Below are 17,364 nucleotides of genomic sequence, written 5' to 3' on the forward strand. Positions count from 1 at the left end.
CATGACAACTGAGCAAGTTTTATCTGCCGAAGAAGACCGCAAGATGTGGTTGAAAGTTCCAACAAAAACCTAATAAGTAAACCATTAGTTACTTTATGTAAAACTACTGGTAACTGTGTAGTTGTCAGGGGCAAAATTGTGCGATTATTTGTGCTGTTGAATAATCATCATCAATCTGCACGTGACTAATTTTTGCTAAGGATACTAAGAATATAAACTTGTTTGAGAAATTGACTTGTGTTTTATGGTTTTATTTTACTAGCCCCCATGACATCTGGACAGAACACAGATGGGCCTGATGTGATATTTTGATAGATTTAAAGAGCCCATAATCTAAAGTCTAAATAGTCTAAAAGTTATTTTTAGATAGCTTCTTTTCTTGATGCTAGTTTAACAGCATTTGAGCTGTTCATGTTAACGTTTTAACGGAAAGGGGAGCAGAGTGAGACATCGTCTTTTTTAAACTCCTTTCTACCCTGCCTGTCTTAAAAACCGGTACACGGAAACAAGAGGTAAAATGAGACGGACTGTCCGCACACAGTCGAGAGTTTTATCGTTATTTTAACCTGCTGTTACAGTGGTGTTCAACAACAAGCATTGTGTCACTTATTCAACACAAGTTTCAGCAACATTTATCATCCGGGGAGCTTTTATCGTTGCACGTTAACATCCACCAGTGCGACATTAGCCGGGCGGAAGGAAACACAAACAAAAAACTTAGCTAAACCATTAATAGAAACCGCTCTGTGGTTTGTTATCTTCGCCCGCCTTTTGCTACCTGCATCGACATGGCTGCTAATCCTCCTGGACAAGGTAATTATTTTTGTTTTAGGGTGAACGATGTTGACATTGAAGTTCTTTGTCTTTATCAGCGAGTCTATATCCGCTCCTGATTCCAGGGGTGGAACTACAATTTCTGTGTCCCCTGAAGGCATCACAGCCTCTCTGGTTCCTCTCTCAACACTGACCCTCATCAGATATTTGAGTGCTTTCAGGATTTGATGCATGAAAGCTAAAAGAGATCTATAGTTAAAGTAAAACCTTTTTTCTATTTGCCTTTGGTTTGTTCTAATCACAATCATCTGCATTTCCTCAAAAAGTTGCCTGACAGTATTTTAATTAAAAGATGTTAGCTGTTACTCATTGTGACTCACTCTTTGTTTTTTCTTTTTTCTTTTTTTCATCCAGCCCACCCAAACAAAGCACGCGTGGCGATCCTGGCCGAGCTGGAGAGGGAGAGGCGACGGCTGATGCAGAGTCAGTCTATGAACACTCCTGGAGCCAGGTACGGACCGCATACAGCCATGGAAGATGACAGAAATATTATCTCAGTCAGTACCTTGCAGAAACCTTTTTATGAGGGAAAGTGAACTACTGATAGAGTAATCAGTATTCACATCTAAGTCTCATCAGTCTGATCAAAAATGGGACTCAAGATTCAGCCATGTCAGCAGTCATCATGCTTATGTAGCAGAGGACACCAGGCTTGAGTTTTTCCAACAGCTCAGATGAACAAAAGTTGAGAAGGTATTTAGTTACATGTTAATATTATACACACCCCTTTGTCCTCTCATCCTGTAGCATCTCACTGTCCAGGCCAAGTCTGAAGGAGTTCAGGGATAACGCAGAACAGCAGCACATCGCTGCACAGCAGAAGGCCGCCCTGCAGGTGAGATACACAGAAATACAAATGCAACTTCACAGCATTGCAAGCACCACAACTAATTAGTTTTTAGTCTGATGCAGACAGCATTTTTTTGAGTTTTAGAGGCGCTGGTAAACTGGATTTTGTCACTCAATTGTGTAACTCCTCATTCAGTGACAAACCTTTGACTAACTGTGTCTTCTCTTACAGCACGCACATGCACACTCATCAGGCTTCTTCATCACTCAGGACTCGTCATTTGGAAACCTCATCCTCCCTGTCCTTCCACGCCTGGAGCCCGAGTCATGACCTCTAACCCCTGATCTCCCTACATTCCATGCTGCCTGAGACAAAGCTTTGAAACTAAATATGTGCACATCAGACCTCTGTCTCTCCCAATTTCCTCTTTTAAGTCTGTGATTAATGGACAGTTGTTTGTCATGTTGTAAACAATCTCAGGGGAAAGTGAATCCATCAGTTTTACATTTTCCAGACTAACAAGCTGGCTGCTGATTTTAGGAAAGCTGTCAAAACAGTCGGAATAGAGATTCCATATCACTATGAAAACATCCAGTTAAGTCATCCAGGGGCTAAAGACAAACTCTACAGAAATACTGTAAATGTTATCCTGCTCTGTTGCCAATCACACAGCTTTCCATAAAATGTACTTTTTGTCAGGTTTTTACATTTGTAATTCATTTGTATTGATATTTGGATAAATAAAATTGTTACATTCAACTGTGTATATAATGAATTTCAGTTTTCAAATACAACAAAAGGGCAGAAAACTTGACTGTTTGCATCCATGTTTTAAGATGATCCATATTCTGCATAAATGCAAACAGACCTCTGTTCTAAAAGGGCCCACAGGCAATCAATGAACAAGGACATGGTTTTTAAGATGTGTTTAGCTTCACATTGCTCTCTGTCTGTAGTGGTTTATTGTAAAACAGTGGTCGGCAGCACACAAAACAACCCACAACAGAACAAATGATGTATATTACCATGCATAAATAAGACACCCTCAGTCAACAGTCCCTCGCTGACCAGACTATTTACTGCAACCACTTAATTATAAAGTGGTTTGAGTGACCGTTACAGATTGCCCCACGAAGCTGCAGTGGAAATGAACCACATTGGAAATTTGTTACAATGAATTCTGAGCTGTCACGATTGCATTATAAAACAGTGAACAAGAACAAGAACTTATTCTTTCCAGAGACACCATTTTCACAACTACACAAGAAGACAACCATTGCACAGTGTTTCTATATCCACAGTAGCAGAAATTTGGTCAGAATGTGATGTAGATGATGGTGATTTGCAATATAACTCCTGGAATAAGCTGAGCACCACAGTATCGAATACTGAGAATCCACTGATGGGCTTTTCTCTGACAAGGTGTTTGATGTTTGTGTTAGACTCTATTGCACTGTGGGCCTCTGACTGAGTCATAGGAAGTCAGTCCACACAATATCTGTAACTGTCACTTTGACACAATTGGCAACAGTTCTCCTTTTGCCTTCATCATTTTTATCTTGGCCTTAATGGTGTCATCCATAGCCTGTCGACAACGGTGAGCGTAATGTGCCAGCGTCTCCTCTTTCTCATCCCACGGTGCCAACCCGTGAAAAACCTCAGGAGCAGCCAGGCTGAGCTCGGCTATAGCCGCCGTGCGCGAGATGGTGTTGCGGTCCACTCCAACCCGGTCGAAGGCCACCTTCATGGAGACGCTGCGCCGAAACTCCTGGAGGGCGGCCATGTAGCGTGCTATCACACCCACCACATTTTTCACTGGAGGGGAGAGACACAGGGAAACATTCACTGGAAGAGCATATTAGGTTTAGACATAGAACTTTACTCTCTATAGATCCAGTATGACACAGGTAAATTTTCTTTGTTGTGTTATGTCCTTACTCCTGACTCTGGTGTTCTCTCCTTCCCGGGTCCTCTTGATCTTCAGGTGGCGGTGGTGCTCCAGAGGGTGAAGCTCCATTTCTTCGAATGAGTCAAACAGTGCTGGCGAATCAAACCCCGCCACATCATCAGAGGAGGTCATGTGTGAACTTCCCGGGTCCATCTGATTAGAGCAACGAGGCCACCGCTTTTCTGGAGACAAAAAGTAATATGCGTGGCCATGCAGCAAGAGAAACATTTTAGTGACAGGATTATAATTTAGAGTACTAGAGTAAAATTATTTGCCAACTGAGCTTTAATTTTCATTTTAATTTTGTTTTCATTTTGATACAAACAGCTACCCTGCCTTTATTCTGAAAGCACTGCAGTTTAGCGTAGTCTTGTAATTCATCATCATTGTAGGTGAATTTTTAAACCAAACTCTACCTGGCCGCAGTTTGTCCTGCAGGAATTCACAGATGAGTTCAGCTTTCTTAGTGAGTTCGTGCTGTAGCAGCTCTTTGTCCTGCTTCAGACTGGAGATCATGTCTGTCATCTGCTGGTTACGGCTGCGCTCTGCACAGAGTAACGCTCGCAGCTTCTCCAGCTCACTCTGGCTGCCTGCAGCTTTGCACACACAAAGTAACACACAAATACAGCGGTAAGCAAAAGGAAGGTAGACAACTGGATGCAAGCATGCACCTACGATGCAGGTCCTACATGTTTTTCAAAGCCTGACTAGACAACTATACCTGCAATCTTCTCTCTAGTCCCAGTGGCGGAGCTGCATCTCTCTCCTTGTTCTGTGGTCCCTCTCGTGCAGCTGCCTCCACCCAGCAGCTCCACCTCTGGATCCCCTGACCCCTCACACCCCAGATTGTGTCCATGCTGGTGCTGAGAGCAGGGCGGGAGGGGTTTGTTGGGCAACTGACTGAATTGAGAGTGTGTATTTGTTGTTGCCTGACAAGCCTGTGAAAGATTGATGGTGTCCGTTTCTGCTAGCCCCATGCTTGCTGTATCAGCAACAATGTCATAATCCTCTGCTGAGGTCACTTCCTGCTTGACCTTTTTCCCTGCCACCGCTCCTCCTGGTGGCCCACCTCTCTTTCTGGACAGGTAGGGCTCGTAGTCACCATCCTCGTCCGTGGCCGACGAATCACATGCAGCAATGTCACACAGTCGGCTGCTGAACTCCTCCCCCTCTGATGCAGCTTCGCTGCAGGAGAGGTCACATGATGTCCTCACTGCCACCTGAAAGGTAAGAAAGGGGAAACAGATGAGGAATTAAAGTTACAGACTCTGTGTCCATGTCCACCAGGCTTTAACTAACATCACCTTAGAGCTCAGTGTAAATGCATCAGGGTGAAACTTAAAGGGACATTCCAACAATTTTACATATGTTACATGCACAGTTCAGTTTATGCAGTTTATCATGATCAAATGAACCAGATTTCTGCTGTTGAATGGCGAGACAATCAGAAGACCACAAGGGACACAAGTTCCTGAAAGTCTGTAAAGTTGAGATGAAGAGACTGTATTTAAAGAGCACTATGATGTATTTCCTGTTGAAACAGGATGATCTCTACTTTACCTTATTGGATGGACCCCCTCTAACAAGCCTCTCCTGCACCTGGCTGGTATTTGCTGAGCCTCCGCAGCTGTTGCTATGGTCATTGAGGGGCCAGTGGTAGGCGTGCCCAGCTCCGCAGACCCAAACAGCAACGGGGCCCGCGCTGCCATTGGGACCGGGTTCCGGTGTCAGTATGCTAACATAAGAACCCCTGGCGAGGTGCTGCAGGCTGGGGATGAGGTTGCAGATGGTGCCGTGGCTGTGGGCCCAGCGGACGAGATTGCACAGACCGTCAGAGGTGGTCTGAACCAGGTCGGACATGTTAGAAACCTACAGCAGAGAGAGAAGGTTTCTACAGCAACTTGATACTAACTGTATGTTCAGTCTCAAGAAAAGGTTTACCAAGCTACAGCTTACTGTTTTAAGACTGCAGCCAATAAGGCTACATGACACAACACTTCATCAAGGTTTATTGTTCTGCTTGTTCCCAGATGACATAAGTTTAGATGATGTTATTACACAAATTACAGTATATGTCTATGATGATGTCAGGACAAACCCCACTTCACATTATTTTATTATTTAAAGCACTTTTACTGTTAATCTTTTAGTGTTGTCTCTTTGATTTTTTCATTTACAATAAATGGACATCTCAACCATTCTCTCGAAGAAAAAAAAATAGAGAAATGAAACTAATAAATACTGGGTTGGACCATTTAAGGTCTGGATGAGGACCTGTCAATGCGTTCATTGGAAGCCTGCAAAAGTCATTTTTGTAAATACAGTCCTGCAATAGACACATGTAAGTTCTTGCATACTGACAATATTCGATCCTTGGTTTCAATTTAGGGAAGTTAGTGTCAATGAACAAAAAATGCTGGTGTGATTAACATAGCATAATTACACATAGCTATTAATGGTTAGCCTTATATAATAGGCCTACATCTACATGGCATGTGAACATGTATACGGAAAGCAAAGTGAACTGTCCTAAAATGTCATGTTTCACACATTAAAAGTATGTTATGTTTGTTTGAAATCTCTCTCTCTCTCTAACTCACTGGATCGTGCATGCTGCAACTCAAACTGTAAACTACAATCAAACCTCGTAGACAAATAGATACCTTCTTCATCATCAGACATGTCCCTCATATCCACAGGCAAACCCCAATACGTTAGGCACAAGAACAAAGCACCTACAGCCCATTAACGTGTCTCATGTTTACCTTTTCAAAAATTATTACAAATTAAAACCTCTCAGCTGTGAAGTCAAGGCAGGTCTCACATCATCACATCGTCCTCCTTTACTCTGTATGTATCCTTAGACTGAAGCGATTATTAATCTCGCTCTGAAGCACATAAGGTTTGATGAACTATCTTGACTATCACGTGTCCATTTGTTTAATTATAACATTCTTTGTCTGGAAGGTTTAATATCACTAGAATCCGACGTGAAAGTCGCTTTGCTGCCTGCAGCTGGAGAGGAGGAGGAACTGTTGTCTTCGCTCACTGTGTAACACTGACCTCTAGTGGCCACGGTGGGAACATGCTCAATACATCCAATATGACTATGATGTTATATCATGCGTGTTTAAAAGAACACATTTATAAAGGGTTTGAAATCCACCCTGCATATTCTGGGGCAAGCGAGTCATAGAACTCAGTTTACCAGCATATAACGCCTTCATTGGTTTTTCAAAACTGTCACAAGACAATGCAAGACAATGTTTACTGTGAGAGCTGGATTTGTACTGGGGTAATTTTGCCCATTCAGTACTATGTTAAAGTCATTCCTTTAATTGTATTATAGTAAACCAATGATAAACCTCAGTGGGGAGGAATTTTGGGATGAAAAGGAGTCATTTATTTGTAAGACCATGGATTAATTAAAGCTGCATAAAACCATAATTAAAGTTCTCTTCAAAGCAGAGCGTTTTTACGTTTTGCTATAAAATATACTCCGCTTTGAATAATAATTTTGGTCTCTCTCTCTCTCTCTCTATATATATATATATATATACATACATAATATATATATATATATATAAATATATATATATATATATATATATATATATATATATATATATATGCGTGTGTGTGTGTGTGTGTATACTATTTTAGCTTGGCTATTTAAAGATTTCCTGTCCAGTTGATGACGTGTTAATGACCGTATAACAAGAAGACGTATTTATAAGTTGATGTCTGAAGATGGGGCTTTAAAATGGGGGTTTATGTAGGTTTTTTCCATGTATGAGTTCAGTGACTTGACTGAACTTGCTCCTGGCTCCACCCTCCATTAGTCAGCCAGTCTACTACGTGTTAGCACTGGTGCCTTTAACTTACAAGCATCTCGGGGAGAGGAGGAAAAAGAAGGACTTCTCCCCCCCGGCTTATGTGGAGGAGTAAAAGCGGCCACACAGTCGTCGCCAAGTTCGTCAATTTGAAACTTTTACCGGCATCTTCTCCTGGAAAGGAAAATCTCCCGTAAAGGCAGGTTTCATCTGCGTTTTCCGACTTGGATTAAATTCTGTATGGAAACAAATGATATTTGAACCCGCAGAGAGGAGTGGAGAGAGAGGAGGTGGGTGTCGGGTACAAGGCTCTGTGTTTCTGTTCTTGTTCTTTTATGCATGGATCTCGGGGACAAGCCTGTTTGATTTTGACTGAAGTGGGGAAAAAATAGTCCCTTTTTTTGCTGTCGCTACTGCCGCTGCGTGATCTAAATCTCATTCAAGTTCCACAAAGATCTTAACGGTTTAATCCGCAAAAAGCAAGTTCTTGAGCAACTTTATTGTGAAAAACAGGACACTGAAACAGAAAAAAGACACAAGTAATACTAGTAATATTAAATTATGGCGTTGAGGGCCAAAGTGTTGTACGACTTCCACTCTGAAAACCCAGGAGAGATCTCCATATCAGAGAATGAGCTGGTGACTCTGTTCAGCGAGGAGGAGCTGGAGGGCTGGTTGGAGGGGGAGAACAGTAGGGGGGAGGCTGGCCTCTTCCCTGCCTCCTATGTGGAGATCATCAGGGACCACATCACCTCCAACACCAACAACAATGGCTTCTCCTCACCCAAAACCAAAGCCCTGCCACCCACCCAGACCTCCTTCACATCCTCTGACTCCCAGTCTCAGAGGGGACTCGGGGCAGGCAGTGGTGGCAGTGGCGGAGGCAGCTTCCACACCAGTCAGGGCAGCGACGATGACTGGGACGATGACTGGGACGACAGCTCTCCTGCCACCGACGTGCCTCAGGGTCTTGGCGGCACGCCCCCACTGTACCCGGTGACCACCTCCCTGCCCGCGAGGCGTGGGAGCTCCCAGCAGCACCAGCAGCAGGCCAAGAGCTCGGCCACGGTAGGGAGGAACCTCAACAGGTTCTCCACCTTTGTCAAGTCTGGAGGGGAGGCCTTCCTGCTCGGGGAGGCCTCTGCTTTTGTGAAAGACGGGGACAGGATCTGTGTGGTGATGGGGAAGCACGGGCCAGAGTGGCAGGAGGACCCGTACCCATTCACATGCACCATCGATGACCCCACCAAGCAGACAAAGTTCAAAGGCATGAAGAGCTACATGTCCTATGGCCTGACCCCGACGCACACAAATGTACAAGTCAACCGCAGGTACAGGCTCTCCCCCTCCTCCTCCTCCTCCTCCTCATCCTCCTCTTCTCTCTCTAGGGGCTTACCCCCCCCCATCCACTTAACATAAATGTTTCTGTGGTTCTTCCTTTGCCCACAGTTATTCCCACAGAATAGTAAGAACAGACTTGACTGTGGCCTTTTGCCCTCTGGAGCCCTCAGAAATCTCCCCTTTCCTCTCAAAGATTCCCTCTGCACCTTTCACATTGTTTTCTGTCAGTAGGTCTGTCACCTCAAACCAACATTTCCTCACTTACATTTCAGTTTCCACTTGGCTCTGCTGGGAAAAAGTTCTACATTTGCTCCCCCTCCTCCCTTTTCACTACAATTTCCTGCCACTTACCTCACATTTCCCACTTACCCAACCCTCTCCTCCCCTCTCATCCCCCTACTTGTCCCACTGCTTCCCCCAATCCCCACAGGTACAAACACTTCGACTGGCTGTACGCTCGCCTCGTGGAGCGTTTCCCCGTCATCTCCGTGCCCCACCTGCCGGAGAAGCAGGCCACCGGGCGCTTCGAGGAGGACTTTATCTCTAAGAGGAGGAAGGGTCTGATCTGGTGGATGAACCACATGACCAGCCACCCCGTGTTGGCGCGCTGTGACGTCTTCCAGCACTTCCTAACATGCGGGGCGGACGAGAAGGCCTGGAAGCAGGGCAAGAGGAAGGCGGAGAGGGACGAGCTGGTCGGTGCCAATTTCTTCCTCACAATCAGGTAGGAGTTTAGCACAGCAGAGGCTGCAGGTTCAAGTTGTTCAGAGTCATTGTTTTGATACAGACTTCCACAGCCTATAATGTAATAAGTAACTGCCGTAGATGATTGTAGATTCCAGATATTTCCAGCTTTGGTTGAATTTCAGAAATGTTTGATCCATTTAAAACACCAGGTTTGTCAGGCACTTGCGTGTAGTTCTTCTTTCTGAGGTCGTCATTTCTTTCATTATTCCCATGGCTCTACTGTCATCACTGTTACATGCTTGTGCCACATTTATAACCAAGCACTGAGTATTAACGTCCCGCACAATCGCTAGAGACATGCAGGCAATCACCAGCTAAAGTAGAAGTATAAAGGAGCTGCTTGAGGAAAAGTGTACACCCAAAACAATACATTACAGCACTTTACACAATGTTCCAAACATTGCAAATTAGCGATGTACAGGGGATGTTATATTTTTGCTGATGGTGTGTCAACAAGGTAAAAATAATTTGTGGTGAAATATAAATAAAGTGTTCCAGTTATTTTGTCCATCCACTTTATAACATAAAGTATAACAAATAAAAGTAACCACTGAGGTTATTTGCCCTCTAGAAAGACACTGTTATCAATTTTCCTTGTTTCAGTATGCTGTAACTAAAGGCTTTCATCACTGGGAGTGCCTGATAGTGAAAGAGAGATAAGCAGAGCAGAGGAATAATCTGCTCTCACAAGTTTGTGTAATATAAATGATGTAATGCATTAGTTAAAAATGATTCATTAAGGACTTTCAAAATGAAGCCACAAGGTCAGAAATGACACGTCTTTATCCCACATTGCTCCGTCAGTACGCCTGATGTCCCTCTGGACCTCCAGGAGGTCGAGAGCAAAATCGAAGGCTTCAAGACCTTCACCAAGAGGATGGATGAGAACATCGTCATTGTGAACACCACCATCAACGAGTTCGCCCGCAAGCAGATGGCAGGGTTCAAGAAGGAGTATCAGAAAGTGGGACAGTCCTTCAAACTCCTGGGGCAGGCATTCGAGCTGGACCAGCAGGCCTACTCTGCGGGCCTGAACAAGGCCATCGCCTACACTGGCGAGGCCTACGAGGCGATAGGGGAGTATTTCGCTGAGCAGCCGCGCCAGGACCTGGATCCCATTTCTGACCTGCTGGACCTCTACAGAGGACACTTGGCCAACTTTCCTGACATCATCCATGTACAAAAAGGTGGGAAAGTGTGTGTGTGTTCATACACAGTGTTTGCCATACACAGTAGCATAAACCCAACAGAATTTTGAGTGACACTGAACACATTTTCATGCAATTTTGCACAAGCAATGACAGACATATGTGAGAGGAGTTACATACTGACAAAAAAATGCCTTAAAGCTCCACTGTGCTTATAAGAAAGTAATCAGATGCAGGATCTAGCATACTTTGAGTGGTTAGCTTCAAATGGAGCCGGTAAGGACTGAGTGGCCAGGACTCTTACTCATGGATGCCTCTGCAGGGTGGAGGGTTGCAGTCATGAAGGGTTTGAATCCAGGCTTCTCGCCGTCCAGCAGACAGTAATCTGTGAAACAAGAGACTCTCAGATTTATTTTAACTTGCATTAAAAAAAATAATTAATGATGTCTCTAAAAGGCGTCCAGCGCACAGCCTCGCTATCTATTAATCATATAAAGGACAGACAATACACTAAAACCCAGATTCTGACTGTTTCCAAACCAAGGGCAACATCTGTTTTCATTTACTGAAAGCGCAGTGTCAATCTGGGTCGAAAACTGAAACCCATTGCCGGTCCATTGTAACTCTCTGGGTACTGCGAGAGCCTGTACTCGTTCATTTGAAAACACACAGAAACACACACTCATCACAGACACATACAAAGGACTTGCAGAGGAGTTAGCTTGTTAGTTCCCTGCAGGTTGGGAGGAGGGAGTTGGTCCTGGCACGCAAAGTCCTGACGTTTGCCAAACCCAGAGGCACTGTTTCTATAGTCCGCTGAGCTCTGTTCTCTAGATACAATCAGAGCTCCGAACTATGGAAACACAGCCTGAATCCCAATGGTCTCTGTGACTGACGGGACTTCACCTACTTTGATTGACAAATAGCATGTTGTTTTTCTGTCCCCCCAGAGAGCACAGACCTCTTCTCTTAATACAAACATCTCCCTCACTTCTGTTACACTGAAAGACACTGATCCTACTATTTGAATTTGGAGTAATAAGCCTGAGATTTCTGAACTTACGTAATAAGTGAAATTGCTATTAATATGGACCTCTGTGGAATGTGATCTCATGGGAAATTTGTGCTGATTTGTATTATTACTATAACTAAACAGAACATGATGAAAACCTTTCCTGAATCTTCACCAAATAGATTCATCACAGCTTTAACTGAAATGAAATGATTTTACCTGATTGTCCATGGAAACTGACCCAAAACGTAACCAAACATATCTCATGGGAATTCATAGTAATGTTACATGATATGATAGCATCATTTCTGCTTTCATAGTCGCACAAAGCATTGTCATCATTCTTGGGTAGAGCATGGTTTTATTTCAGGAAACCTTAGCTACCAGTGCTTTTTGAGAAAACAAATATGGTTCTTGGTAGGAAGCGGAACAGCAGTCTGCCTTTCTTTCTGTTTGAAATCTGTCAAAAAGTAGACTTAACCAACAAGTCGAAAAAAACATATTGGACGACTGAATGGTTGCAAACACACTGATAAACAAGTTTATGAATTATACAAAGGGAATCTTTGGCTCAGATTTCAGTCCAGGCTGAAAGATGAAAGCACAGACTCTGAGTAATCCATCGCTGCTGCCATACGGGTGTCTGCGGAGTAACAGCCATGAACACATCGTCTAAATGCAAAGCCTGCACTTCTGTCATAGTTGTGAAATAACTACCTTTAACAAAAGATGGCTGGTTTAGTCACAGTTTCCATAACAGTTGATTTAGTGGAGGACTCTCATTGGGAGAATGCTCAGGGGAAATGAGAAATCTGCTGTTCTAGAAGCTTTTCTGAACTAAATAAACCATTGGAGTACACTCTTTTGACACAGCATATCAAAGGAAACTAGATTCCAGAGGTTTTACATTTTCAAAGCTATTGACCTTCATTCTTCTCTCAGCAGCTCCACATTCCACAAATATTCATCTATCTCATCTGGGGCAGAGCAGTTCTCCAGTAACAACAGAATTACAAAGGCATGGCAACATTGCAGTGCATAAAAGCTAGAAAAACAGTTGCTAGGCACTTAAGGGGGACAGCTTTGTTGACCCAAATGTCTCTTTACAGTATCATCTTGTCTTTGCTCGTTCTCTCTGTGGGGTCCAAAGGCTACATCTGATTTGAATGAGCGGAGATTCCTGGGCCTCTTGTACTGTGTTTCCCTGGGACTGCAGGAATGCAAAATGGAGCAGTCTCAGGATTAGCTTCCCCTCCTCCTCTTTTCTTCTCCCTCTTTTCCTCCTTCCTCTTGGTGGTTGAAGAGAAGAAGGAAGAAGAAGAGGGGAGGGGTGTGTGAATGTGTATGTGTGTGTGAGGGGATTCAGATAGCTACAGAGCTGTACAAGTTTCCCACCAGCCAACAGTACAAGAGTTCAGATTACAGCTCCATAATCACCTTGGCAGCAAGGAGAGCAAAGTCCAAGTTAATTTCAGTCCACTGTGATTGTGCTGGTGTGTGTTTTCAATGTGTGTGTATGTGGGATGTAGAGAGAAATCTACAATCTAGAGAGTAGGTCGACAAGGTTAGGAATGAGAGTCATACCAGGCTACCAACTAGCTTGTCATTTCCTCCATATGCTGCCATGTTCCTCCTCATCTGTTTTTCATCTGTCTTGTCTGTCTGAACTGTACTACTTCCCCTCAAATGTCTGAGTCACAACTGGGCGTTGGGAAACTTAAGGAAAAAAGTGGAAAAAGTATGCAATAATCAGTTCATTTCTGTAGTATGAAAACAACGTCCTTATCAGACTTGAGGTCAGCTTGGAGAATTTGGGTGGAGGTCAAAAACTGTCTCTTCTTAAATCTTTTTAATTGTGGATTTTATTAGTTTATAATTTGGTTTAAAGATTTAAAAACTGTTTGCTGCTTTCATTTCCTCTTTTCCTATAAATTTCTTTTTAAATTCCCGGCGTCACTTGTGGGCTAGCTGCTAGTTTCTGTATCTGAATGCTCTCGCACTGAGGATTTCTTTCAGCTGTATTGCAAAAAAGTAAATGTGTTCCTGCACTTTACTGTTCATACTGTAAGATTAAACAACAATTAATCTGTTTGCATTCAAAAAACTGTAGCTCCCAGCCAGCCCAGCAGTTTGCTTTTTATATGTTACAGGCCCTTCTAACAGAAGAGAAAAACATACAGGTGGTTAAAATCTCTGCTCATGGTAGATAATGTTAAAGAAATAGTTTAATAGTTTTTTTTTATTAGATGAGCACATTCATAACACTCTCATGTCTGTTCATTAAAAATGTAGCTACAGCCAGAAGACTGTTAGCTTAATTTAGCATTTGCAGGTGGAAACAGCTAGCCTAGCTCTGCCCAAAGGTAACAAGTCCCCTTGCCAGCACTTCTAAAGCTTACTAGTTATTATATATTATATATTATTATAGTTATTATATATTGTTATGTAATTTTTACAAAAAAAAGATGAAAACAAGAAGTTGTGCTTTTTTTGGTGCTAAGTTAAGCTAACCATGTCCTAGCTTTAGCTTCATGTTTAATGAAATAGCTTTCTTACTGTAAAAGCAATAATAAGATCAGATTTACTAGTATACCTGCCACAATTTCTGTCTTCTGCCTCTTTCCCTCCCCTGTCCTCTTCCAGGTGCACTGACCAAGGTGAAAGACTGTCCAAAGCAGGAAGGTGAGCTCCATGACCGCTGCAACATTATTTCCTGCGCCACGCTGGCGGAGATCCAGCACTTCCACCGCACACGCGTACGGGACTTCCGCTCGCAGATGCAGCATCATCTCCGTCAGCAGATCGGCTTCTTCCAGAAGATCACGGCCAAGCTGGAGGACGCGCTTCAGAGATACGACGACGAGTAGTAGGGAGAGAGGGAGAAGTTGGACTACAAAGGCCTTCAGGAAGTCGGGGGAGGCCTGAAGAGGGAAGCAGACAGGGGTGATTGATGGGTTTGTCCTCTAGTAATGGAGAACACCTTACCATCCTGCAAGAGAGAAAACCTTGGAGACTTGTGTTCTGATGGATATTGGGCCTGGTACAAGTGCTGGAAGAAATATACCACTCTGTAGAAAAATATAGGCCATTGGACTGTGGAATGACAACTTCTTGTATTATCTGGACAGCTCTGATGAATGTACCAGTAACAGGGATTTTGCTGACACTCCAGGCACATCTTGCAACTCAGCGGGACTGCGCAGATATTAAAAACAGCTGCTCTCATTACGAGGGAACTGCACTCCTCTCTCAGTTTGAGGGTCATGTGATCTCTCCATGCCTCCACTGCCTCACCACTTCATGGAAACCCTCCATCGGGGAACACGGTAACCCAATACAAATATAAGTAAATCACTTAAACTGGATCTTTTAAAGATTTAAAGACTGGACTGAATGAATTTAATTTGTTATAATCTCTACAGTATACGTCATTGTTTTTACTTGAATTACCTGCTCAGTATTGTTTTGATGGGACATAACAGTATGCAAGTGATTGTTTGTGAATATGGGAAGAGGCAAAATGGGCATACTCTACTCCGTTGATTCAGTTTAGTAGTTGGATTTTTATTACAGCTTGAAATTTGAACTACTTCTGATGTCTAACATCTCTCACACAACTCAAATGCTGCCACATCTTTGCTACATTATAATTTGAACCCCAGGGTTATTCTACATTTTACTTTGGAAAACAAAAACTTTGTGCCTTGCCTGACCTAAAACAATAGTGGATTGAGCTCGGACTGGTTTTATTTTTCTGACTGACTGTCCGCTTGTTTTCAGAAGAAGCCCTACAGTTCTTTTTTCTTTGGGATGTTTTACTGAAAACATCTGTCTTTCTGCTTTCCCTCACTCCAGGGAGGTCAGAGGTCAGGCTCAGGGTACAGATACTTCAGTGCTTTCTGGCATTGGAGCCTTTGAACCCAGATCTTCTAGTTTAAAGCCACTGTGTGTTGATTATAGTATTCTACATTCTTATTTACTTGAGGACATTCTTTTTTCTTTAACAAAAATTAGACAATCATGGTGAAAACTGGTGCAGTTACTGTCTTGCTTTTAGCTCATTCATGTCAGTGTCACTGAGGTGGATTGGGGGCAGATATTGCTCTATAGTGTACCAGTGTCTTTTTTTGATACTCCCACCAGGGGGCGCCAAAGTCAGAAATTTTTTTGTCTGTACATAGTGGCTTTAAGGTTGGTTTCCCTTCACTATATGCAAGCCTGCTACTTCAGAACATTCTTTTAAACCAATCAGTAACCAAAATAAGCTCACAGTTTGCCGTGAGTCACCAGCTGATTACAGCATTTTTGTTGTCAAAAGATACCATTGTTGGGTTTGCAAAATTTCAGCAACCAGGCCTTTTCAGTAAAAGGTGATATTCTCAAAACTTTCAACAGACAATATCCTGTATTGATTTAATGAGCCTCACTCATAGAGCAGCTCCTTAATATGATCAGCAGGAGAGTTTGAAGATGAGCATGTATCAAACAGCCAGAGGGAAGTTCATGATCTGGTAAATTTAACCGATATGCTCCCAAAAGAAATAGGAAAAATGAAGCATTGACAACTGAGATAATCAACTGAATGCATTACAATGGTTTTTACACTGTAACAGTTACAGTATCTAGTGCTGTCAGTTTTATGCTCATGTAGTATTTCTGGTAAATGTTTTGATTTAAGGTGTAACTTGACATTCCTCTCCTGGGAGTTTACTTCAGAGGTTTATAATAGGGTGAACCACCAGCCTGGATGTTGTTCTCAACAGCTTTCTCTGTTTGTTTGTTTTCAGAAACACATAATTTACTATGATGAAAATGTCTCTTAACACTTTTAATGTAACATGGTGGGACAACATTTCAGTAAATACATGAAAGTAGAATGTGTTTCAGTCATTTATTTCCACACAAGCTTATTGTTGACTGTTTTCCTAAAATATAACTTATAGTTTCACTTTACCAGTTTTGTGTCGTTCATTTAATAGTAATATTTTCTTATATTCATTTTCTCACTTGTTAAAAAGTCTGGGGTGCCATTCCTCTGGCTTTTCTCAAAATATGTAAAAATTATTATTTAAATATGACATATATTTAGTGAAGTTTGGCAAGTGTAAAAAAAATAAATTGTATTCTGTGTGTCGGCAGTGCATAGTTTTTCCTTAGCGAAACATGTTATCACTTGTTTTTCCTGTGGAGGCAGCAACAGTCTGGTCCCTGATATCTGATACCAGAGTTCACAGACTGCAGGTCAGGTTACTGCAGCCACAGGCCCTCCATTATTTAGACTTGCCTCTTTCTCCTCTCCTCTATGTTTTAATTTTCTTCTTCACTTCATTTCAGCAATCACTTTTATTGATTAGTATTTATTATTCTCAACTAACCAGTTCTTTTTGTTCATGACAATATTCTAAACATTGGGGGGTACATATTTTCCTCCACATGCAAAAAACAAAGCTCTCCTGCTTTTGCACTCTCCAAACGCTGACATGAAGTTTTAAGTATCAGAGTATCAGAGTAGTACTACCTGGTGGTTAGGCTGATCATTAGGGTAATTTGAAACATTTGCAACCACTTAATTTGTTTGATTAACCAGACTTTAATTAACCAGTATGCTGCAAGTGTTGCAGTGCATAGAAGGGTCAAAAAGCTTCTGGAAAGTTGTTTTGTGTATGGACTTTTGTCTTCGACTGTTAAGTGGCTCTGCTGGCTGAAGCCTA

At 42.6% G+C, this 17,364-nt stretch overlaps 3 protein-coding genes across 3 annotated transcripts; 2 read left to right on the plus strand and 1 right to left on the minus strand.

The window, feature by feature from the left end:
- The first annotated feature begins 463 nt into the window (after window positions 1-463).
- inip (ints3 and nabp interacting protein) lies at window positions 464-2,383 on the plus strand. The gene is made up of 4 exons (XM_018680634.2): window positions 464-813; window positions 1,189-1,285; window positions 1,582-1,669; window positions 1,856-2,383. The coding sequence occupies exons 1-4, from the start codon at window positions 789-791 to the stop codon at window positions 1,952-1,954; spliced, it is 309 nt and encodes a 102-aa protein (XP_018536150.1). The 5' UTR covers window positions 464-788; the 3' UTR covers window positions 1,955-2,383.
- Window positions 2,384-2,507: 124 nt separating this feature from the next.
- On the minus strand, window positions 2,508-6,645 carry LOC108886029 (uncharacterized). The gene is made up of 6 exons (XM_018680630.2): window positions 6,338-6,645; window positions 5,133-5,441; window positions 4,294-4,792; window positions 3,989-4,168; window positions 3,563-3,754; window positions 2,508-3,439 (listed from the first exon to the last, which is right to left on the minus strand). The coding sequence occupies exons 2-6, from the start codon at window positions 5,430-5,432 to the stop codon at window positions 3,132-3,134; spliced, it is 1,479 nt and encodes a 492-aa protein (XP_018536146.1). The 5' UTR covers window positions 5,433-5,441; window positions 6,338-6,645; the 3' UTR covers window positions 2,508-3,131.
- A 793-nt stretch (window positions 6,646-7,438) lies between these two features.
- Window positions 7,439-16,783, plus strand: LOC108886032 (sorting nexin-18). The gene is made up of 4 exons (XM_018680637.2): window positions 7,439-8,736; window positions 9,177-9,470; window positions 10,298-10,680; window positions 14,297-16,783. The coding sequence occupies exons 1-4, from the start codon at window positions 7,967-7,969 to the stop codon at window positions 14,518-14,520; spliced, it is 1,671 nt and encodes a 556-aa protein (XP_018536153.1). The 5' UTR covers window positions 7,439-7,966; the 3' UTR covers window positions 14,521-16,783.
- Window positions 16,784-17,364: the final 581 nt, after the last annotated feature.

The sequence above is a fragment of the Lates calcarifer genome, linkage group LG9 (genome assembly GCF_001640805.2).
Source record: "Lates calcarifer isolate ASB-BC8 linkage group LG9, TLL_Latcal_v3, whole genome shotgun sequence".
NCBI lineage: Eukaryota > Metazoa > Chordata > Actinopteri > Centropomidae > Lates > Lates calcarifer.

Excerpts from the sequence above, each read along its gene's own strand:
- LOC108886029 (XM_018680630.2), bottom strand. The coding sequence starts at position 5,432 with ATGTCCGACCTGGTTCAGACCACCTCTGACGGTCTGTGCAATCTCGTC. Across the intron at positions 4,793-5,132 it reads GAGGGGGTCCATCCAATAAG|GTGGCAGTGAGGACATCATG; the intron begins GTAAAGTAGAGA and ends CTTACCTTTCAG. Across the intron at positions 3,440-3,562 it reads AGAGAACACCAGAGTCAGGA|TGAAAAATGTGGTGGGTGTG; the intron begins GTAAGGACATAA and ends TCTCCCCTCCAG.
- LOC108886032 (XM_018680637.2), top strand. The coding sequence starts at position 7,967 with ATGGCGTTGAGGGCCAAAGTGTTGTACGACTTCCACTCTGAAAACCCA. Across the intron at positions 8,737-9,176 it reads AATGTACAAGTCAACCGCAG|GTACAAACACTTCGACTGGC; the intron begins GTACAGGCTCTC and ends CAATCCCCACAG. Across the intron at positions 10,681-14,296 it reads CATCATCCATGTACAAAAAG|GTGCACTGACCAAGGTGAAA; the intron begins GTGGGAAAGTGT and ends GTCCTCTTCCAG.
- inip (XM_018680634.2), top strand. The coding sequence starts at position 789 with ATGGCTGCTAATCCTCCTGGACAAG. Across the intron at positions 1,286-1,581 it reads ATGAACACTCCTGGAGCCAG|CATCTCACTGTCCAGGCCAA; the intron begins GTACGGACCGCA and ends CTCATCCTGTAG. Across the intron at positions 1,670-1,855 it reads AGCAGAAGGCCGCCCTGCAG|CACGCACATGCACACTCATC; the intron begins GTGAGATACACA and ends CTTCTCTTACAG.